We start from the raw sequence: 21,439 nt of genomic DNA on the forward strand, positions 1-21,439 counted from the left end.
GGTGGGTGACACAGGGGCCGCCGAGGTGAGAGCGCATCACCCGCAGGGCTCTGGGACCGGGACCCCGGGCTGGGGGCAAGGTGGGGGGTGCGGGGGGACCGGACCGCACGCAGAGCCCCCCACCACCGTCCCGTCCCCCCCCCCGAGCACTCAGGAGCGGGGCTGGGAAAGGGTTAACGCTCTCCAGTAGCAGCTGCGGGATCGATGCCCCAATTCCCCGGGGGACACGAAGGGACTGGACTTGCCCCTCTGCTGATTAGCCAAATCTAATTTGCAGTTAATTGGCGCGTCCCCCCCCCCCGTTCCCCCCGCGCATCTCCCCCTCCCACCTGGCCCGGGGCTCTATCAGCGTCCGCGCTTCCCTCCCAGCTGGGCGCAGCCGCCAAAGGCCCCCCCCTCCCCAGCCCCCGCGGAGGTGGGACCCCCGCACACAGCCCGGGCACTGCTGGGGGGGCACGTCCGAGGCTGGGGGCCCGCAGCGGCGGGAGAGACGTGTGCGGGGCCCCACCCCCGCAACCTTCGGGGCTCTGCGGTCACTGGCACTGGGCTAGTTTGGGCTCCCTCTGGGGCCGGGGTCCCCCTAGGAGTGGAACGATGCCCAGCAGCCGCCCCCCCCCCCCAGGCTCAGGACCCCCCGCCCCCCTCCCAAGGGCTCAGGATCCACCCCGCACCCTCCGCCCGGCACTAGGACCCGGCGACCGCGCTCCCCCCTTCCCCGGGAGATGAAAGGAGGATTCTGACCAATCAGCACTCAGCGCTCCAGTTTGCCCCCCCCATTTCTGCAGAGCGGCTTTCTAATTGGGTGAAGCCCGAGCGGCTCTAGCCAATAGGAGCTCAGAGCTCGGGAGAAGGGGGAGGGTGTGGTGCCGCCCCGCTTTATGAATGGTGGGCCCGATCCGGCCATGGGGCTGCGGGCGGGGGTGCGGGGCGGGATGCGGGGCAGGCTCGAGGCAGGGCTCCTTCTTCGTCCCCGCTGCCTCCTCTCGCCCTCCCCGAGGAGCTGGCAAAGCACTGCGCTGGCTGCCTGGTCATGCCCCCCCCCACCCCCGCCCTCCGACCCTCCCCCTCCAGCACCCCTGGGTCCTCCCTGGCACCGCTGCACCCCGGCGGGTGGCACCCAGCCCGGGCCGGGAGCCAGGGCCTCACCCCCCCCCCCCGGCAGCCGCCCAAGAACATGGTGTTTTAATCCGATTTTCTTCAAGGCGATAATCGGGGCCAGGGGGATAAACAAGGAGCGTCTCCAGCAGCACAGGGGCCACCCTGGGCTCTGGGGGTGGGGACCAGCACCCCGGCATGTCCACGGGGGATGGATCCTGGGTCCCTTATCCTGCAACATCCCCAGGGGATGGATCCTGGGACCCCTGTCCTGAAGCATCCATGGGGAATGGATCCTGGGTCCCTTATCCTGCAGCATCCATGTGGGATGGATCCTGGGTCCCTTATCCTGCAGCATCCATGTGGGATGGATCCTGGGTCCCTTATCCTGCAGCATCCATGTGGGATGGATCCTGGGTGCCTTATCCTGCAGCATCCCCAGGGGATGGATCCTGGGTCCCTTGTCCTGAAGCACCCATAGAAGCCCACCTGCCCTGAGCGCCCTGTGCCATGTCCTGGCTAAGCCCCCTGCCTGAGTGCCATGGTCCCCTGATGCTCCCCGTCTCTCCTCACAGAGGGCGATGGTCCCAGTGCCCAACAGCACGGCTCTGGTGTGGGCCGGCGAGGCGGCACGGCCGGAGCTGGAGAGGTCACCCTGCATGGTTGGCATCTTCCCTGTCGTGTATTACAGCGTCCTGTTGGGGCTGGGGCTCCCAGGTGAGGGGGCTGGGATGGGGGCAAGGGGGGGATTGCCTGGGAGAGGGGGAGGCAATACCCACCTGGGTGCTGAGCCCCTGTAAGGGGTGCTGAGCTGTGTGCCTTCAGCCTAGCCCATGCCCTCAGCTGCCAGCAGAGCTTTACCTCCTGTCCCAGCCCTGGGGCTCTTGGCGATGGGGAAGAAGGGGTTTTTGGGTGGGTGGGGGGAAACCAAGGTGCTCACCCTCATCTCAGGGCCAGCCACAGCGGCAGCACCGGGCTGGAGAGCCCAGTCCCAGGTGCCAGGTGCCACAGCAGCGGGGCCAGATGGTATTTGCGTTGCTCGGGCTGATACACGGAAGAGATTAATCAGCTCAGCAAATCCCCACCACTCCGTGATATTTATAGCTCCTCACCCCAGCCAGGGCCTGGGGCTGCTTGCCTGGCAGCCCTAGGAGAGATGGAGCACCCCTGGGGTGCTGTGTGCTGTGGGGTGGGGGGGCTGTGAGCCCCAGGGTCTCACTGCCACGTATCGCTCCCCTCGTTCCAGTGAACATCCTGACCGCCGTGGCCCTGTCCCGCCTGGCCACGAGGACCAAGAAGTCATCGTACTGGTACCTGCTGGCGCTGACCACCTCCGACATCCTCACCCAGGTCTTCATCATCTTTGTGGGCTTCATCCTGCAGACAGCCATCCTGGCCCGGGCCGTGCCCAGCGCCTTCATCCACACCGTCAACGTGCTGGAGTTCACAGCCAACCACGCCTCCATCTGGGTCACCGTCCTGCTGACCGTGGATCGCTACGTGGCCCTGTGCCACCCGCTGCGGTACCGCACCGTCTCCTACCCGCAGCGCACCCGCAAGATCATCGCAGGCGTCTTCGCCGTGGCTCTGGCCACCGGCATCCCCTTCTACTGGTGGCTGGACGTGTGGCGTGACGCCGACCCCCCCACCGCCCTGGACACGGTGCTTAAGTGGGTTCACTGTGTCACCATCTACTTCTTGCCCTGCAGCATCTTCCTGGCCACCAACTCCGTCATCATCTGCAAGCTGAAGCGGTGGCGGCACTCGGGGGGCGGCCGACCCCGCTTGAGCAAGCCCACGGCCCTTCTCCTGGCTGTCACCACCGTCTTCATCGTGCTCTGGGCTCCCCGGACCGTTGTCATGATCTGTCACCTCTACGTGGCCTCGGTCAAGAGGGACTGGCGTGTGCACCTGGCCTTGGACATCGCCAACATGGTGGCCATGCTCAACACCACCCTCAACTTCTTCCTCTACTGCTTCGTCAGCCAGACCTTCCGGCGCACCGTGGGTGAGGTGCTGCTCCGGGCACCCCCCCGCCACGGCCCCCGGCACGGCAGCAGCCGCTTCCCACCACCGGCCCTGAAACCCCTGGAGCTGCTGGGCAGCACGGCCCTCTGAGCCGGGGCTGCCGCGGGACAGAGCGACGCGCGGTTGGGGGTCCCGGTGCTCACCCAGCCCCACACATCGACCTGGCGAGCCCCTGCCCTGGGGATGCTGCCCCTGTGACACGCGTCCTCCTCGGAGCTGGGAGCTGAAACGTGGGCGCTGGTGGTGGTGGCAGCAGGAGGTGGCTGTGCCCAACAGCCCCTGGCCTGGCAGCAGCGCCCCTGTACCCCAGAGACCCGCTTCCAGCATGGGGAGGGGTGACAGGGACAAGTGACCTCCTGTGGGCCCTGGCAAGGACACGGTGCCTGGTGGGACGGTTCTTCCTCCATAAACTGCTGCATTGAGACCAGAGCTCTGCCTGGGTCCCTGCACCAGCACCCCAGGACACAGGGACCCTCTGTCCTGCCCACCCTGGTGCTTATCACCCCCCCCAATCCCAGGCAGGGGGGTGCTGGGATAGTGTGTTGATGGGGTCCAGGCTCCCCAGGTACAGTGGTGGGGCACACGGTAAGACCCCAGGAGCCAGCCCCAAACCTGTTACACCCCCAGAGACACCCAGGACAGCTGAGTTGCCCAGCAAAGCTGCAGCCCCCACCCCTGCACTGCTCTGGGGCACCCTGGATGCACCCCAGTGCAAGGCTGCAGCATCTCCCCCCACCCCCCAACTGCAAAGGGAGGGGGCTCACGGTGCCCCCTCAGCACCAAGGCTGCCCTCCCAGTTACACCAGTGCCAAGCTGGTGCGATGCCCAGCAGGCAGGGACGGGATGCCCTGTGAGCTGGCACCCCCGGCACCTCCATCCCAGCCCTGCCCACCCCCCTCCCCACCCTAATTCCCCCGTAAGGTCCTTAGTGTAATCCCCCCCAGACAGAGCCGCCTTTTTGCTCTAATTCCCAGACACTGGGCAGGACAGCACCCGGGGGGGGCTGCTCTAGGGGTGGGGGCTCAATCACCCCCACCGGGGGGGATTTGGGGTGCTCCATGCACAAAGACACCCCCTACCCACCCCCCTGAGCCCTGGCCATGCCCAGAACCAGTGTGAGCTGGCACACAGCATCTGCCCCGGTGCCGGCGGGGTGAGCGGCTGTGGGGCTGACCCACACCAGCACCCACCCGCCTGCCCACGATGCAGCCCGGGCCCCTGCAACCGGACCAGCCTCCTGCTCGGGGAACCCCAAACCGGGAGCGGTGCCTGATGCCCCGCGGGAGCTCCCGGGGACAGGGTTAAAGCCGCCCTGGTGCCGTGCGCGGCGGAGGGGGGGGGGGGGGTACCTGGGAGGGACTCGCTCCATTAATTCTGGCATGTGAGGAGAGCAGGACTGGGGAGAGATTAGATATTAACCCGGGGAGCCCCTCCCGCCCCGTGGGTACCCGCTGCTGGGGGCTTCCAGGGCCCGATCCCACCCAGGGGCCCTTCGCCGGGGCTGGAGGGGCCACGGGGCTCTTTCGGCAAGGGCAGCGTTTGGCAGGAGCTCCAGCCGAAACCACCACCGCCCCCCCCCTCTTCCCCCCCCCCCCCCCCCCCCCACCACCCGGTGCTTATTTACTTGGAGAGGGAGGTGGAAATGTGCTGACCGCGTCCGCCGGCGGCGAGGGGCTCCGGGCTGGACAGAACCGGCTCTGGTGGAAAACAGCTCCCCAGCCCCAGTCTGAGCAGGGGTAGGGAGCATGAGGGGGTGGGGGGGGGGCCTCTCTTTCCCCCCCACCCCAGCCCCAGGTACGGCTCTCTCCTTCCCAAGGTTAGGCGTGGAAACGGGGCTCAGTCGGTCGTGCCACCCACGCCAGCCGCCCGACCCTGCGGCTCCGTAGGAAAGGTAAGGCTGGAAAAAACGCGCCCGGAGTGCCCATGTTTTTGGAGTCAGATGGTGGAGACGCCTGGCCCAGGTCCCGCTGCTGTGCCAGAGTTTCATCTCAGCCCCTCACTGTGGCGGCTGTGCTGGAGGGAACGGCTACTCCCAGTCCCACCATGGTCTCCAGCCCACCCAGGGCACCAAGGAACCGGGATAGGGGGGGTCTGACCTCGCTGAAAGGGCTGTGCAGGGCACCAACCACCCCGGCACGCAGCCGCAGCTGGTCCATGGTTGGTCCCTGGAAGGCAGCCGGCACATGGTGGCATCACACCCAATTTACCCCTCAGCTGCCTCCCTGAGTGGGGTGTTTCTGTAGGACCTACAAAAACCCCAGGGGCATGTGGGGAGGGCTGGAGAGCCAGGAGGTTCCCGACAGGATGGGGGGGGAAGGAAATCTCTAGCGATGGGGGGATGTGAAGGTGAAAGCTGTGTGGACACGGGGCAGCCTCGGCAGGATGGATGCCGGCTGGCGGCCCCACGGTGGCTGTGGGGGTCATGGTGGGGGGGGAAGTGGGGGGGGGGCTCCTGCTGAGTCAGCAGCCGGGAAACCCGCCAGCCCCACGCGGCGGAAGGAAACAGCCAGCAGGAAGCCACATGCAGTGCGGCCTCTCCGCAGCCTGGGCCAGGGTCAGCGCCGGCACAGGAGCAGCAGGGCAGCCAGACCACGCTCCCAGCACTGGTTATCCAAGGCTGAGCCTCTCCTGGTGAGCAGGAGCTATGAGTGGGCCCTGTGAGGCTGAACCCTGTCTTCTTGGGGAAACTGAGGCACGAGAAGCTGGAGCCTCTCCATCCATACCAACCTGCACTGGTGCCTGGGTGAGAGCACACACGTGTGTGCACATCCCAGCAGGGAGGGACCATCCTGCCCCAAACACCATCCTGGACAGGCAGCCCATGCACTGGAGGGATGGTGGGTGCAGCACCCAGCCCACACACACCATCCCCTCCCCGCAGGCACCAGCGGGTGCCAGTCCTCGTGCCACAGATGCTGCCAGCCCCGGTCCTGCCTCCCTTTTCTCCTTGGATTGTTTTCATCCCAGCCTTGGCTGGGGGAGGACCTGCCGGAGGCGTGTTGAACTTTCATCTGCATCCTTCACCCTCTTGCTTCACCCTCCCAAAATAGCATCGCCTGCCTGGAAACCTCCCTGGGGCCTGTAGGGCCCTGGGTCCCCCTGGGTGCCCCGAAATGCTGGGGGTGTCTTTCCCATCCCTGGTGCTCAGGGATGGGGTAACTGTGGGGTGTCCATGCCCAGCCCCGGTGCATGTAGCCACCTTCACTGGGACAGGGACCACTGAGCCACATCTGCTGCCCCGGGCTGGGGCTGCCATGGCTCCCCAGCCCCCCGCAGAAAGGGCTTTTCTGGGGCCTGGCCACCCTGCCAAGGGCTCCGGCTTTAGCTGTCAGCTGACATTCCTCCGGGAGGCCCTCGGAGCCTGGGGATTCCCGGCAGGACTCCGTGCATCCGTACACGGCGGCGGGGCTGCCCCCATAGCCCCACTCCCCATTCCCACTCAGGAGCCCACCCACCGGCCGGGTGCCACCAGCCCAGCACCGGTTGGTGCGAGGCCCCATGTAGGTGACACAGCCTCCCCCTGCTCCATCCCCCCCCCCCGGCCCTGCTGTCCCCCAAAGCTCAGCAGGGCCGGGCTGACCCAGCTCCGCGGGGCTGAGACCCCACAGACTCATTCCACTGATGGCCAGCTGGGCTCCGGCGCTGATCCCCACCCCCCCCTCATCCCACCAACCCAGGCTCAACCCTCCCGCTCCCCACCGCCCCGCCCCGCCATCCTCCTCCTCCTCCTCCCTGAGGCTCCCTCCGTGCCCCCGGCTCGGTCCCCCCGCCCGCGGCGGCGGGGCAGGTCCCGGCCGGCCCCGGGCAGAGCCGCACCTCGGGGAGGGGCCGGGCCGGGCAGGCGCGTACGGTGCCGCGGGACCGGGGCTCGCCCGCCGGTACGGCACGGCACGGCACAGCGGAGCGGCCGGGCACCGGAGCCGGTGAGCGGGGTGGGGAGGTACCGGGAGCCGTACCGGGAACGGGGCGCGACCCGGCACCGGGAAGCCGCCCGCCCCCGCGGGTTCAGCTTGGCTGGGGAGTTGGGGGCGGCTCTGGCTGAGTTTGGGGTCCGTTACCGGGCGGGAGCGGTGGGGAACCGGGCCAGGACTGGCCGGGAGGTGCGTGGGAACCGGGGCCGGGATGGGGGAGCGGGCAGGAGCCGCCGGGAACGGGCGGGGGAACCGGCCGGGCCGGGTGCGGTGGAGCCGGTACGACCCGTGGGCGGGGGGGAGGGGGTGGGGGGGTTCGCTCCCAGTGCGGTACTGGGGGTCCCCGTCCCGTGGGACGGCGGCTGCCCGGGCTCCCGGTGCCGCTCGGGGTACCGGGGGGAGGGGGGGTTCCCAGCACGGGGTCACCTTGCTAGAGGTCTGCCGGGTTCCCTCCCCCAGCAGTGGGGCTGCACCTTCCTCCCCGCCTCCTCTTCCCCCCCACCCACCCCCTTTGCTCACCGGGGCCGCGGGAGTGGGAACCGGGCCCCCCGTGTCCGGTTCTCCCACACGGGACCTGCGCCGGGTCAGTGCCCGGACAGAAGGGAAGGAGGAAGGCGCTGGCACACGGCAGCGAGCCGAGGGGACAGCCCTGTCCCCAGGCCTTACCTCTGCCGTCTGTCCCAGGCCCACGTTCCATGTTCCCGGGGAAGCCAGCGGGCACGGTGCTGCCTGCTCCTGGTACCAGCAGAAGGGATGGCTACAGCCTGGAGCTGGCCAGGCTCCAAGAAATCCCACGTTGGGAGGGAGCATGGAGGGGCCAGAGGGGGCTGAGACCCCCCCACAGCTGCCTCCAGGCCAGGAGCCGACAGGGATCACACTGGATCTTCCCAGTCCCATCCGGTGCTGCTCCGAGCTGTGCCGGTGCAGACGGGGCTCCCCAGGACTTGCTGTGGCTGGGCAGGGATGCTCTGAGCCCCGGTGATGGCACGGGCAGCACTGGGAGCTAAACCACAACCCCCATCCCCACTTCCTAACGCTCTCTCTATCTGCAGGGTCCCTGGAAGCCCCGCTCGGCGCCCGCACCGCGGTGCAGGATGGGTGCTGTGGCAGTGCCGTGGGTGGCCACCTGCGTGCTGCTGGCCCTGCTTCCCGCAGCCGGTGGGCAGACCAGCCCTCCCTCGGGCTGCGGCAAGGACCTCTCCTCCCTTTACTACAACCTCTGCGACCTCTCAGCAGCCTGGGGCATCGTGGTGGAGGCCGTGGCCAGCCTCGGCGTGGTGACCACCTTCGTGCTCACCATCGTCCTGGTGGCCAGCCTGCCCTTTGTGCAGGACCCCCAGAAGAAGAGCTTGGTGGCCACGCAGGTCTTCTTTCTTCTGGGCACCTTCGGGCTCTTCTGCCTCACGTTCGACTTCATCGTGGGGCCGGATTTCTCCACCTGCTCCTCGCGCCGCTTCCTCTTCGGCGTCCTGTTCGGCATCTGCTTCTCCTGCCTGCTGGCCCACGCCGTGGCCCTCAACTTCTTGGTGCGGAGGAACCGGGGCCCGCGGGGCTGGGTGACGCTGGCGGTGGCCCTGCTCCTTGCCTTGGTGGAGGTCATCATCAACGCTGAGTGGCTCATCATCACGGTGGTGCGGCAGGAGGGCGGCTCCCCGGACCCTTGCCGGCTGGCGGATGCTGACTTCGTCATGGCGCTCATCTACGTCATGGTCTTGCTGGTGGCCGCTTTTGGCACCGCCTGGCCAGCCCTCTGCGGCCGCTACAGCCGCTGGCGCAAGCACGGTGTCTTCATCCTGGCCACCACCGGCCTCTCCGTGGCCATCTGGGTGGCCTGGACAGCCATGTACCTCTACGGGAACCGGCGCGCGGGCGAGAAGCCCGGCTGGGATGACCCCACGCTGGCCATCGCGCTGGTGTCCAACGCCTGCGCCTTCCTCCTCCTCTACGTCATCCCCGAGGTGACGCACGTGACGCGGCGGGGCCCCGATCAGGCCTTCGAGGACGACGTGTACCCCACGCGCGGGGTGGGCTACGAGACCATCCTCAAGGAGCAGAAGTCGCAGAGCATGTTCGTGGAGAACAAAGCCTTCTCCATGGACGAACCCTCCTTCGGTAGGTGCCGGGGATCACCGGGCACCCGCTTACCCCGCGCCAAGGGCTGGCCGTGGCGGGCACCGGCGGCGGCAAGACGTCTGGCCACCACCCGCGCCCGGGATTCGGCTGCTGAAAACCCGCTGGGCTGGGTCTACCAGTTTGGGCTGAGCTCAGTGGCGAGCGGCAGGGGTGCTCCTTCCTCGGCACCCGGTGCCCGTGGCTCCTGGCCCTCCAGCCTGGGGCAGCCACCCTGCTCCGGAGACCCTACGGAAACTGGGGGGCAGCACTGGTGGCACCACTGGGAGAGCACCAGCCCCCCAACCATAGCAAAGGTGTCTGCAGCATCCCAAGAGACCCTACAATAACAAATCCCACCCAGGCTGGGAGCACGGTGATGCAAACCCTGCTGCCTTCCCCTGGGAAGAGCCAGAGCAGTGGAGGCAGCTCGTTAAACCTGCTAACGAGGACCTGCTCCCCGGTGGGGTGAGGGGTGGCTCTGCAAGCACCCCCACAGCCCCGTTCACCATCCCCCCTCCATGTCTTTGCAGCCAAGAAGCCGGTGTCCCCATACAGTGGCTACAACGGGCAGCTCCTGACCAGCGTCTACCAGCCCACCGAGATGGCTCTGATGCACAAGGGGCCGGTAAGTGCCATGCCAGATAGCACCACTGGCCAGCCGGGCTCTCTGGGATGGGGGACACGTTTTGGGGGGGTGTGTGTATGGGGAGGGATCCCCAAGGATTGCAGTAACAGGCTGCTGCGGGGTGGTTGCCTCTTGCTTTCCTCCCCCAGCACCGCGCGGGGCTCGGGGTGCTCGCGGCACCTCTGCAGCCCCCCTGGTCCTCCCCGCAGAGCGAAGGTCCCTACGACGTGATCCTGCCCCGCGCCTCCACCACCAGCCCGGCGGCCGGCAGCGCCAGCTCCACGCTGCGAGCTGAGGACGTGTTTGCGGCGCAGGCCCGGCACGCCGGCGCCCAGCGGGACGGCAGGAGCTGCCAGGTGGGTTAATGTGCAACGCGGGCATCAGGGGCCAGCCTGCAGCCGGGGGCAAAGTCTGTCCCTGCCGCAGCATCTCCCGTGGAAGGATGGGGATGGGCATACGGGTGCCAGAGCTGGACATGCTGGGCAGTGGCACAGCCCTCCCAGCGCTGCCATGCCTCTCCCGTGCCGTCCCGCTCTGCCCACAGGTGCAGTCCCCATATGGCAGGAACCGGTGGTGAGATCCCCCCGCCCCCCCGGCACGGGTCCTGCAGCACCGGCACAGCCGTGGCCTCGCCGTCCTGCTCCTGAGGTCTCGCCAAGCCTTGTGCCACCCCACCACGTACATCCCACCCCATCCGGCAGCCGGAGCCTGTTCCTCTGCAGGGGATGCCTGGACACGGTCCCAGAGCCAGTGCTCCAAACCTGCCTGTCCTGCCTGGCCATGGCACCCGCAAGCTCTGCCTGGACCCCCGCTGCTGCCCCTCCTGCAAGGACTGACTCCTCTGGGGCCATCCCAAGCCATCCCCTCGCTGCCTTTGCGATACACGGACACCCTGTCCCCTCTGGGCTGGGAGCCACCCGCTGCCAGGGAGTCGGTGGGACTCTTGCCCAGGGCTCTGCCCAGTCCAGGCGCCAAGCCCCCAGTTCCGTGTTGACCCTCGCCAACCCCAGGGACATCCCAGACCCAGGGCTGAGCCAGCACCGTCCCACCGCAGAGCACAAGGTGACACAAAGCTCCCCCCAGCCGCGGCTCCTGTCATGCCTCAGTTTCCCCATTGCTGGGGAGGGTGGGGCTGCTCAGGGTGCAGGGGATCAGTGCCTTGCTGGGGCTGGGGACCTGGCCTCCCCTGTGGCTCTGGCCACCTTCTCGGTGCCTTCCCCATCTCGGGGATCCTTTCGGGGAGCAGGGAGGGAGCTGAGCCCCTCACCCTCCTCGTGGCTTTCTCTGTCCTCCTTCCGTTTTTTTTCAGGTCAGACCTAATAAAGGTGATGATTTTTTTTTGCCTACACGGTGCCATAGCAGGCAGCCCACGATTTGGAGGGGTCCCCAGCCATGCTGCCAGCTGCTCCCCTGTTCCCAGCTCCACCATAACCAAAGGCTTCCACCACAGCTCCATCGGGCTCAGCCCCACGTTCCCCCATCCCAGGGAGCAAAGTGGGGGGTCTCGGGGTAAGACACCTCAGCATCTCCCCTTCCCTGCTCCCCATCTGTCCCTGTGGCAACATGTACCATGTACCAGGGCCTGGCACACAGATTGGGCCGCTCATGGCGCCGGTGGCCACAGCAGGGCAGGCAGCACGGCATCGGCAGCCCGTGGGCAGATGGGCTGCCCGGCGGGAAGCAGCACGGCGCGGAGGACGTGCCAAGGTCGGGAGCGGTTTCTCCTGCTCAGATTGCCTTTCCCCTCCGCAGCGATTTCTCCTGCCGAGCAGGAAACCTGCGGTCGGGACCGGCAGCGCCGTGAATTATTCAGGCGCAGAACCGGCTGCGTGGGGGGAAGGTGGGTGACCCCGGTCTCCTTGAGCTGGAGCCGAGTTGGCGGCAGTGGGGCTGCCGGCAGCAACAGCAGGCCCGAGCATGGCCCGAGTGGAGGGCGGTGGGCACCGTGTGCCAGCCGTGTCCTTGCCAACCGGCGTGTGCCACGCTCGTGGCTGCGGGGACAAAGCAGGGCAGGTGCAGCCCCGTACGGCGGCGGGAGCTGCGTCACCCGTGTTTACCTGGTGCCAGGCGGCAGAGGGGACGTCTCCAGGCAGCACCAGGCACTTGAGGTCCCCGGGGCTGCTGCGACCGCAGCACGTCCTCGTCCCAGCCGCACGGCTCGGCACAGCGGAGCCATGGCGTGTGCGTCCCCGCTGCGTCCACCTGCAAGGTGGCCCTGGGCCAGGTGGGACACCGCGGTCCCCCTCTGCGGCACGGCAGAGCTCTGCCTTCCCGCCAGCCCTGGGGACAGCGGTCACCCCAAAAAACAAGGTGCAAAAGGCTCCATCCCCATTCAGCTCTGGCAGGACACACCGGAGTTGCTGGTGACCCCGCTTGCCATGCCCAGCCCCCCCCCCTCCCCCCGGAATCTTGGGATCCCACCGGCTGCCGTCAGCAGCAGCCGCAGGGCTGGGACCAGCCCGGCTCCAACAGGGAAGGCTTTGTGCAAGCACCGCGGCACGGGGCTGCGAACAGCGCGGCCTTTGTCCTGCGCAGGTGAAGCTGCCACGACAGCTGGGAGCCGGGGTCTGTCAGCCCAGCGGGGTGTGTGCCACGTCTGGACTGCGCCAGGCGGCGTGGCTGTGCTGGATGGCACGGGATTGGCATGGGATTGGCGTGGGCAGCGTGGGCACCACAGTTTGCCATGACCCGGGTGCGTGCTGGGGTGCAGGCAGCACCGGGCAGGGGTGAGGATGACTGTGGACTGAGGGGTCACAGAGTCCCTGAGCAGTGACAGTGGAGGAAAGGGACGTGGCACAGGTACATCCCATGGGATGCTCCGTATCCCCGGGGCTTGGCTGATTCTGCTCCAACCGGGAGCCGGGCTGCGAGCTGTAGGGGTCCTGGCCAGGTGCTGGGGTCTCCCCTAAATCTGAGTGAGGAGGGTCTGGCTTCCAACCAGAGCCGTGTCAGGGCCAGTGGCTGTGAGTGGCAGCGGTGAGGTGCCCGCTGAGCCAGGGCTGCCATCTGCTGGCATGGCACCCAGGACAGCCACGCACACGCAGGCACCGCGGTGTCCCTTCCTGCTGGAACACGCCGGGCAGCGCACAGGGGGCACAGAGACGCTCACGCCATCGGCACTCAACGGCACTTTTACTACAAACAGGTCCATGGCACCAAAGGGGTGCCAGGTTCGATGCCATGGGGTGCCCCAAAATGAAGTGTGGGGAGCCCCTGGGCTTGGTGATGGCAGCAGCAAAGCGGGGTGAGGACAACCCTCCTCCCTCAAGTCCTGGGGTCCGGTGCAGCCTGCACACTGCCTGCACACCCTGGTTGGGGCCTGGGTAGGCCCAGCTCCTCCAGGCCAGGCTCAGCGGGGAGCCCTGTGCCTGGCCTGGGCGCTGCCCTGCGCTGCTTCCCGCTGCTGCTGTCTGCGCCTCTGGATGTCTCGGTAGGCCTGGATGACACGTGCTCTCTCCTCGGCCACGATGCGCTGGCGAGCCATCGACACCGGCGCTGCCGGGGACGCCGGGCTCTGGCTCAGGCGGGACGTCAGGAGGAGCTGCTTCCGTCCAGCCTGCGGGCAGAGACAGGACTGCTCAGGGGGGAATGAAGGGTGAAAGAGCCAGGACCACCCCCCCTCCTTCCCACACCTGATTTCCAGCCCAGGGGAGGAGAGATGATCTGGATTGAGCCCAGACCCACATGGGGAGGGGGGCACTGCCCCCAGCAGCTCACCTGCTCCGTGGGGCCCTTGCCCCTGGGCCGTGAGGTGATGGTGGGTGGCTGCGTAACCACTTCACCGAACGCCACTGTGTCTGAGGGAGAGCAGCAGGCGCTGGCGTCAGGCAGGAGCTCCCCAAGTGTGCCACTCCAGCTGCTCCCCCCAGCACTGCTGGGGCTGGGGCAGCTCCAGCCGCCCCGCTGCACCAGACCCACCTTGGAACAGGCTCTTCTCTAGCATGGCCTCTTTCTTCTCCTCCTTCTTCTTCCGAGCTTTTTCCAGCTTCTTATTCTGAAACCTGTAAAGCTGCATTGAGGCCAGCGCTCCTGACAGGATGGGGAGCAAGTAAAGCGAGTTCCTACCCCACGGGCTCCCCTAGAAACCTGCCCCAGTTCCCCTCCTTGCTCTGGTACCAGCCTCCTCCCAGCTCCAGCCCAGAAGGTCTCTGGCTCCGTTCCCAGAGATTCAGCCCTGCAGAGATGAGGTCTGCAGCCCTCCACCTCTACCCCAGCCGCTGCTGGATGCCCATGAAGCACCAGCCCTGCACGGCAGCACCGGCAAAGCACCCGCCACGCTGAGAATTGGGCTGGAACACAACCCTGGGCGGACCCAGTCCAAGCCCCGGTGATTTGTTCTCACTCTTTTTTCCTCTTGGACTTCTCTGGTGCCACCTCCTCCTTCTCAGGCTCCCGCTGCAGCTGGTTGTTGGTGAGGAACAGGACACGCTGCACCTCCTGCTCCATGCGGCAGATGTAGGAATGTTCCGACTCCCCCTTTCGCCTCTTGAACTTGGGCACGGGGATGTCTTTCTGGCCCTTGGGGACCTTTGACTTGGGCTGCTGCTTCTTCTCTAGGAGAGACAGGTGACATTACTGCAGCAGGGACAATCCCGGGGTTCCCTCCCTGGCAGGGCAGGGATGGGACATCACTGCGGAGGAGCAGGATGCCCCACTGAAGGATCAGGTTGCCTCCAGCTCCACCACCGTGCCACGGGGCTGGTGGGGGCTCCTCAGCCGGGCCCCAGGATACCCCTACTCGGACCAGCTCCGCACCCACCTGCCACCTGCTTCTTGCCAGTCTTGGGGCGCTTCATGGCCTCGCGGCTCTTCATGAGCTCCCGCAGGCGGAAGGGGATCTCCTGCTCGTCGGGATGCTTGGGCTTCATGTTGTCCAGCTTCTTCTCCTTCCTGGGGGAGAACAAACACAGAGCGAGCTCAGCCCTGAGGCACCAGGACTGCAGCACGGTGGGACACCGGGGCTGGGGAAGAGCGGGATGCAGCAGCACTGGGACACACCGACCCAAGACATCCAGTCCCGGGATGGATATCAGAGGACTTGGGCCCGGCGAGGCACCAGCGAACGGGGACCGGGGAGGGCTGGGGGGGACGGGGGGGGGGGGGCAGACACACAAGGGGGGCACCGGGACCCGCCTCCCGGAGGCGGGAACCCCGCCAAGGCCCAGCGGACCCTGGGGACCCCAAACCGGGAGCCGATCAGGATCACCCGGGCACTGACCTGAAGCGGAGAGGGTCGGCCGGTCCCCGCCCCGGGCCCGGTGCCTGTCCCTGTCCCCGGCCCGGTGCTTGTTCCCGGCCCGATGCTTGTCCCCGGCCCTTCGCCGGTCCCCGGCCCGGCCCCTGTCCCTGTCCCCGGCCCGGTGCTTGACCCCGGCCCGGTCCCTGTCCCCGGCCCTTCGCCGGTCCCCGCCCCGCTCCCTGTCCCTGACCCCGGCCCGGTCCCTGACCCCGGCCGGGCCCCGGCCGCCGGCCCATGGCTCCCGCGTTCCCCACACGTTGCCCCGCCGCCACTTCCGGCTTCCCTCCGCCCCTCTCCGGCGCTCTGAGCCCGCCCCTCGCTTCCTATTGGCTGTTCCCGGCTGCCAGCTCCTTATTAGCCACCCACAGGCGGCTTCTATTGGTTGGAGGAGCTGTCGCTCAGGCGGGGCCGAAGCTGGGACGCTGCGTCCGCATGTTGCTGAGGGGGGCGCGCGGCCTGGCGGGGGCGCGCCGGGGGGTGAGGGGGGGGGGGACCGGGGCGCCGGGACAGGGGGGGGCAAGGGAGGGATGGGGGGGCTTGGGGGCGCGGGGATCTGGAGGAACAAGGGGGGGCTGGGAGGTGAGGGGCTGGGCTGGGGGGTTCTAGGGGCCGGGGGGCTCTGGGACCCGGGGTAGCAAGGGCGGGGGGGGGGGGGGACGAGGCGCACGGGGACCTGGGGTAGCAGGGGACGGCTGGGGGGGGGGCACTGGGAATGGCGGGGGCGGGCATCGGGTGCCGGTGGGGTGGGGTACACTGAGAGCGGGGCGCTGTGGAGCAGAGGGGTCTGCTGGCTCGGTGTGGGGGGGCGTGCAGGGGTCAGGGCTGCCCCCACATCCATCCCCCCCCCCCCTTCCCCTCACCCCCGGGCCGGTTCGTGGTTCTCAGGACCCCCGAGACGGCACCAGCAGCCGCGGGGGGGTGCACAGGGAAGGGACCCCGCACCCCCACCCCAGCAGCATCTCCAGCCTTCGGGAGCTTTCGGATACCCCAGCAGAACCTGGCAGTGCCTCGGATGCCACGGGGAGCAGTGGTGGATTGGGAACCCCCCAGGATGAGGGGGGGGTCCCTCCTGCTGCCCCCCCACCCCTACCCCCACCGCCCACGCACTGCTGTGGGACCGGGTGCCCCAACTGCGTCTGGGTCGGGTACGTGGAGGAGCTGCTGGAGCGGTACCAGGACGGGGGTGCGCGGGCCTTGGAGGCCATCGAGGAGCACGTGGAGGATGAGAACATCAAAATGATCCTCAGGATGGAGATCAGGCTGCGCATGGGGAAGGACTGATCCTCTCTCAGCCCCTGAAAACCCGTGGCTGACACCCTCCAGGAGCCTCTGCTCCAGGCTGGGTGGTGGGATGCGGACTTGGCTTATTTAATGTATTTATTTCTGTGTGTTGAGCTTTGAGGGTGGATTGAACCCTCTCCCTGCCCCCAAGGGACCTGTGCAGTGTTGGGGATGGGATCCCATGTGAGTTCAGTACCGGTGGTGCCCAGGGGACCCTGCCCTTGGGGATGGACAGTGGCTCACGCATGTCCTGAGCCCCGGATTTCCTGGCAGGCAGATGCTGTGTTCCCCCAGGACAGAAAATCCCCACCAAGGGCAGGCTTGGCATGACCCCCCTCCACCAACCCAGTCCTCCCCATGCTGCTGCTCTTGCCTCGTCCTTGTGCTCCCCAGCTTGGGTTTTAAGCACCTTCTGCAGCTTGGCTGTGACCTGGTGATTGGGGAGGGCTCAGAGCACCTCAAAGCATCCCTCCCCCCTCCACTTCCCCAGCACCGTAAGCCTCTTAGGGGCTTCTCAGGTGAAGGGCTTGCAGGGGAGGCTCCCGGGGGTGCAGCCCCCTTCTCCAGGCAGGAGGTGTGGGCAGCGTGCGGCCCCAAGCACGTGGGGCCTGGCAGCTTCCCGGCAAGGGTGGTGTCCCCAGCTCCAGCGCTGAGGTCACAGCCTGTTCCCCATTGTGCCTGTTCTTCCTCCATCTTAAAATCCCCAAAATTGGGCTCGGCACATCCTCCCACCCCATTCCACCCAGCTAGGCTGGGGAACTGGGGGGGCTCCCGGCCAGCAGACCCCACTGTCTGCCCAGGATGAGCTCTCCAAGGAGCCATGAAGCCCTTGAGCCATGCTCACTAACGAAACCCAAGCTGGAAGCACCATTTAACACCAGGGCCCTGCTCTTTGCCGGAGAAGTAGCTGGTTCTGCCAGCTTCATAGGAAACACTCCAGGATCCCTGTAATCCTCTTTGTTGGAGTCCAACTAATTGCAATTAGTAGCAGGGACTGAAGTTCAATTAAAGTGTGCCGAGATTATTCCTTTTTGTAATTGCTTTAGTGCTGGGATTAAGGGAAGGGGTGTGGGGATACCCTCCTGTAGGCTGGGCCTGCCCAGCCCCGCTGCCACCGCGTTCGGGCCTGCGGTGCCCAGGCTGTCCCCTGGCACGGGCAGCCATGGTGGCAGCTGCAGGGATGGTGTTCTGAGGGCAGCTTTTGTGCCAGGGCCTTTTGCCCAGGCCAGGCTTGTGTCTGGCAGTGGCTGTGGACAGGAATCCCAGCAGTGGTACCCCAGAGGCCTCACTTTTGGGGTTAGACTGTGCTCAGTACCGGGTGTAGGTCGGAAACCCGGCATGTCCTGGTGGTGTTAACCACCCTGCTGCCAGTGTTTCCCAGCATGGCTGCTGGCATTGCTGTCCTGCCCTGTTGGGGAGTCAACCCACAGAGGGGTTGGGGTTCCCAGCTGGTGGGTCCTGGTGGAGAGCTGGTCCCTGGTACTGGGCAGGCTGGGGGTCCTATCCCTGCCCCTGGGATCGTGGGGCATCAGGGTGATCTCTGGGGGTCCCCTTGGTGGTTTGGGGAGAGGAGACAGGATCCCCCCTGAGAGTGATCTGACACTGTCCGTGCCAGCGGCGCTAATCCAGACGCCCTCTCCCCATCCACCCACCCCCATCCCACTGGGGCGGAGCAAGGGGAAGGACATCAGATGACCCCTTTGGAAAGAAGGGACATAAATAATCCTATTACCCCAGAGCAGGATAAATCTGCCCTCCCCTAAAAGCCACCCAGTGCGGCTATAGGACAAGCAGGAGCGGGACGGAGGGTGCCCTGCAGAGCAGCGCTGGTCTCGGGGACCGCAGTGGCTGTGTAAGTCCGGGGCTCTGCTCCACGCGCGGGACTGGGACCGGGTCCCAGTGGCACTGGGACTCCCAGGACTGGGCATTGCTTTGCTCCAGGCAGGATGCTGCCGTTGCCTCCTGTTCTTGCAGCTGGGAGCAGCATCTCTGGTGTGTCCTGCAACTGGGTCCCATGGTGCCAAGGGCCGATGCCCAGCTGCAGTGGGGCTGAACCTCCTTGCACCCACATCTTGCACTCCAGCATCAGTCCTGAGGGGTCTGCAGCCCGGGGTGCCCACCAACCCCAAAACCCATCCTGCTGCAAATAAGCCCCACCACCAACCCGCTGTGGCACCCACGACACACGGCTTGGCACAGTCCCCAGGGCGAGTTGCAGTGGGTGCTCTCTGGGTGTCAGGGGGAGGAACAGCCCCCAGGGGGGTGCAGCAGCTCTGCCCCCCACCTAGGGATGCCCTTCCCTGCCTTTGGGGTAAGGGGATTAGCAAGCTCTGAGCTGGGCTAAGTCAAGCTTGCGGGAAGGGGGTCTGCTGGAGCAGCCTGGGAAGGTGATGGGTGAGGGCTGAGGGAAGGACGGGGGGCGCGGGGTGTCTGCAGGTGGGAGGAGAAGCCAGTGACCCCCCCACATCTCCCCTCCATCAGGTGTGAGGAGCCTTCCCGTGCCAGCACCGGACCCGTAGGGACAAGCGCGACGCGGGGCAGGCTGCTGGCCCTGGCACAGCCATGAGCCTGGAGCCCCCCAAGCCGGAGGTCAAATCAGCCACGAGGGTGACCGGGGGACCCGCCACCCCCCGGAAGGGACCACCCAAATTCAAGCAGAGGCAGACAAGGCAGTTCAAGAGCAAACCCCCCAAAAAGGGAGTGCAGGGGTGAGTGGGGCTGAGTCCCGAGACCCACAGCAGGGTTCTGGGGGTGGGGAGGGACACAGGACAGATGGATACAATGGTGGGTGGGTGGGGGCTGGCTGGGTGAGAGGGCAGACACTCTCTCTCTCTCTCCTTGCAGGTTTGGTGACGATATCCCAGGCATGGAGGGGCTGGGAACAGGTACGGGGGTCCCTCCTTCACTCTGGGCAGGGAGGGGGGCTCAGTGCAGGCAGAGCTGCCAGCAACTGGGCTGAGGGGGTGGGATGTCACACTGATGCAGCCTCTCTCCTCTCCCCAGACATCACGGTCATCTGCCCCTGGGAAGCCTTCAGTCATCTGGAGCTGCACGAGCTGGCTCAGTACGGCATCATCTAGGTCGGCTGTGGCCACCCCCAGTCCCCCCTTTCCCCGTAGTACTGTGTAGGTAGAAGGCCCCCTGGTCCATGTGTGGGGCTGAACCTGGATAAATGCTCATTAAAAACCAGAACGAGCACAGGAGTCTGGTGTCATGGTCAGGGGGGGTATCACGGTCTGGGGGGGACAGAGATGCAGGTGGAAAGGGTATCCCTGAGGCACAAAGAACACAGATGGGGTTCAGGCTTCTGCCAAGGTTTACTTAGGGCTGGATCAGCCTCCACACACCCCACCTGACCCCACAGCACCCCTTATGCTGGGCAACAGCCAGCATACCCTCAGTCTCTTGCCCCTCGGGGCGTGATGTCTCCAAGCATCTTCAGTGCCATGAGCACACCGGCAGCCTCGAGCAGCACCAGCACGGCCGCGGCGGCTGCAATTCCCCCTGCCTGGCCATGGAGCCAGGTGCTGAGCTGTGCCACGCAGCCCCCCACGTGCACGACGGTGCTGGCTGCAACATCCCCCAGGCGCAGGGCCCCAAAGGCACACTGGGTGTTGGCGATGGTCCCATTCTGCCAGGGGTCCAGGCAGCAGGAGGCAGGGACGCTGCACGCCTGCACTCCTGGGGCACTGCAGTTGAAGTACCTGTGGGGATGGACAAGGAGAGCTGCAGGTTCTATGCACCTTCCCAGTGCAGGGACGTGTGTGTCGTCCCCATCTCCCTCCCCTCTACACCTTCCCCCAGCACCCTGACTCACGGGTTGGTCTCCCAGTCACGGTAGGAGCCGAGGCCACAGCACTGGAGACTCCGCTGCACCTCATCTACCAGGAACCGCAGGTCAGGCTCGTCCTGGTAGCGCAGGAGGCAGAGGAGCAGGGCATCCCGCAGCGCGTCCCGCAGCCGGCGCCGTGCCACCAGCAGCAGCAGCCCCCCCAGCACCTCCAGCCCCGCAAAGGCCAGCACAGCCCCCACGAAGAACCGCAGCAGGCAGGGGCTGGAGCGGAGGGCACCCAGGCAGCCGGCCAGGGACACGGTGCTGGCCCCCAGCCCTGCCAGCACGAAGAGCAGCATGGGGTCCGAGCCCAGCAGCGCCAGGCGCTCCCCTCGCAGAGACCCCTTGGTCAGCAGCCCCCACACCCCCACGGCCAAGGTCAGCAGGCCCAGCAGGAGGAAGAGGAGGTTCCAGAGGAAGGCCAGGTAGCGCACGCAGCGGCTGAAGGCGTTCGGCTTGGGGGGGTCTGGCCACCACACCTCGGGGTCCCGCTCGGCTGAGGGAAGGTCCATGTCTCCAGCCGGTGAGCAGCCATCATCACCACCATCATCATCATCATCCTCAGAGGAGGAATAGGGTAGCTCCACCAGCCTGGACGCCTGCACAGACAGACAGACAGACAGACTCATAGGCGGTGGGGCAAGCCCAGCACCCCCCCATCTTCCAGCCAGGAGCTTCGCAAGCTCCCAAAGACATCACACCCCCCGTTTTTGCAAGACCCCCCCCCCTCCTTGGCAGGGTGTCCCACCCCCAACCAGGGTCCCGGCGTTACCTGGGGCAGGAGCCGGGTGCTCTCCCCGTGGGTCCGGGAGCGCCGTGCCCTGCCCAGCGCCATCCCGCTCAGCGATCACACCCCCATCATGTGAGGGGCCTGCGGCCGGCGCTTAAATAGGGCTGCGGCTGCCGGCCCCACAGCTGGGCTCGCCCCGGCACCCACACACACCGCCCCGTTAGCGGACTGGGTGGGGAAGGTGCAGGGAGGGGGCGGGGGGAGATAAGCCCCAAACCCGCCCGCATCCTGCTGCCCCGACGGGGAGGGGGTAAGCCCACCCCCTCGCTTCTCCCCGAGGAGGGGGCAACCGAGGGGACCCGGACCGGTCCCGCAGCGGGGATACCCGAGGAGGGGACACCGTGGGGACCCGGGCTGGGTCCGCAGCGGGGATACTCGGGAAGGGATGTTGGGGAAGGGGGTGGGGCGGTTTGGAGAAGGAACGAAGGGGCGGGCACGGTGGAGATGGGGGGACGGCTGTGTGTGTTGCACCGAGGCACGGCGGGGGACAGCAGTGCCGGTTGCACCGTGGCAGCCCAGAGGAGGG

General features: G+C 66.9%; 5 protein-coding genes across 5 annotated transcripts; 3 read left to right on the forward strand and 2 right to left on the reverse strand.

Moving 5' to 3' along the window:
- Nucleotides 1-1,676: 1,676 nt before the first annotated feature.
- GPR142 (G protein-coupled receptor 142) lies at nucleotides 1,677-3,213 on the forward strand (the record flags this gene model as incomplete). The annotated part of the gene is made up of 2 exons (XM_084273774.1): nucleotides 1,677-1,812; nucleotides 2,342-3,213. The coding sequence occupies 2 exons, from the start codon at nucleotides 1,677-1,679 to the stop codon at nucleotides 3,211-3,213; spliced, it is 1,008 nt and encodes a 335-aa protein (XP_084129900.1).
- A 3,781-nt stretch (nucleotides 3,214-6,994) lies between these two features.
- GPRC5C (G protein-coupled receptor class C group 5 member C) lies at nucleotides 6,995-11,117 on the forward strand. The gene is made up of 5 exons (XM_084273349.1): nucleotides 6,995-7,046; nucleotides 8,087-9,146; nucleotides 9,677-9,771; nucleotides 9,981-10,127; nucleotides 10,316-11,117. The coding sequence occupies exons 2-5, from the start codon at nucleotides 8,129-8,131 to the stop codon at nucleotides 10,346-10,348; spliced, it is 1,293 nt and encodes a 430-aa protein (XP_084129475.1). The 5' UTR covers nucleotides 6,995-7,046; nucleotides 8,087-8,128; the 3' UTR covers nucleotides 10,349-11,117.
- Nucleotides 11,118-12,901: 1,784 nt separating this feature from the next.
- CCDC137 (coiled-coil domain containing 137) lies at nucleotides 12,902-15,103 on the reverse strand. The gene is made up of 6 exons (XM_084273447.1): nucleotides 14,990-15,103; nucleotides 14,531-14,661; nucleotides 14,114-14,324; nucleotides 13,690-13,772; nucleotides 13,489-13,568; nucleotides 12,902-13,327 (listed from the first exon to the last, which is right to left on the reverse strand). The coding sequence occupies exons 2-6, from the start codon at nucleotides 14,637-14,639 to the stop codon at nucleotides 13,121-13,123; spliced, it is 690 nt and encodes a 229-aa protein (XP_084129573.1). The 5' UTR covers nucleotides 14,640-14,661; nucleotides 14,990-15,103; the 3' UTR covers nucleotides 12,902-13,120.
- A 3,750-nt stretch (nucleotides 15,104-18,853) lies between these two features.
- PDE6G (phosphodiesterase 6G) lies at nucleotides 18,854-19,371 on the forward strand (the record flags this gene model as incomplete). The annotated part of the gene is made up of 3 exons (XM_084273773.1): nucleotides 18,854-18,999; nucleotides 19,136-19,176; nucleotides 19,295-19,371. The coding sequence occupies 3 exons, from the start codon at nucleotides 18,854-18,856 to the stop codon at nucleotides 19,369-19,371; spliced, it is 264 nt and encodes an 87-aa protein (XP_084129899.1).
- A 218-nt stretch (nucleotides 19,372-19,589) lies between these two features.
- On the reverse strand, nucleotides 19,590-20,958 carry TSPAN10 (tetraspanin 10; the record flags this gene model as incomplete). Its single annotated transcript, XM_084273746.1, has 3 exons — nucleotides 19,590-19,995; nucleotides 20,109-20,722; nucleotides 20,896-20,958. The coding sequence occupies 3 exons, from the start codon at nucleotides 20,956-20,958 to the stop codon at nucleotides 19,689-19,691; spliced, it is 984 nt and encodes a 327-aa protein (XP_084129872.1). The 3' UTR covers nucleotides 19,590-19,688.
- Between the last annotated feature and the right edge of the window lie 481 nt (nucleotides 20,959-21,439).

The sequence above is a fragment of the Gallinula chloropus genome (genome assembly GCF_964237585.1).
Source record: "Gallinula chloropus genome assembly, chromosome: 20".
NCBI lineage: Eukaryota > Metazoa > Chordata > Aves > Gruiformes > Rallidae > Gallinula > Gallinula chloropus.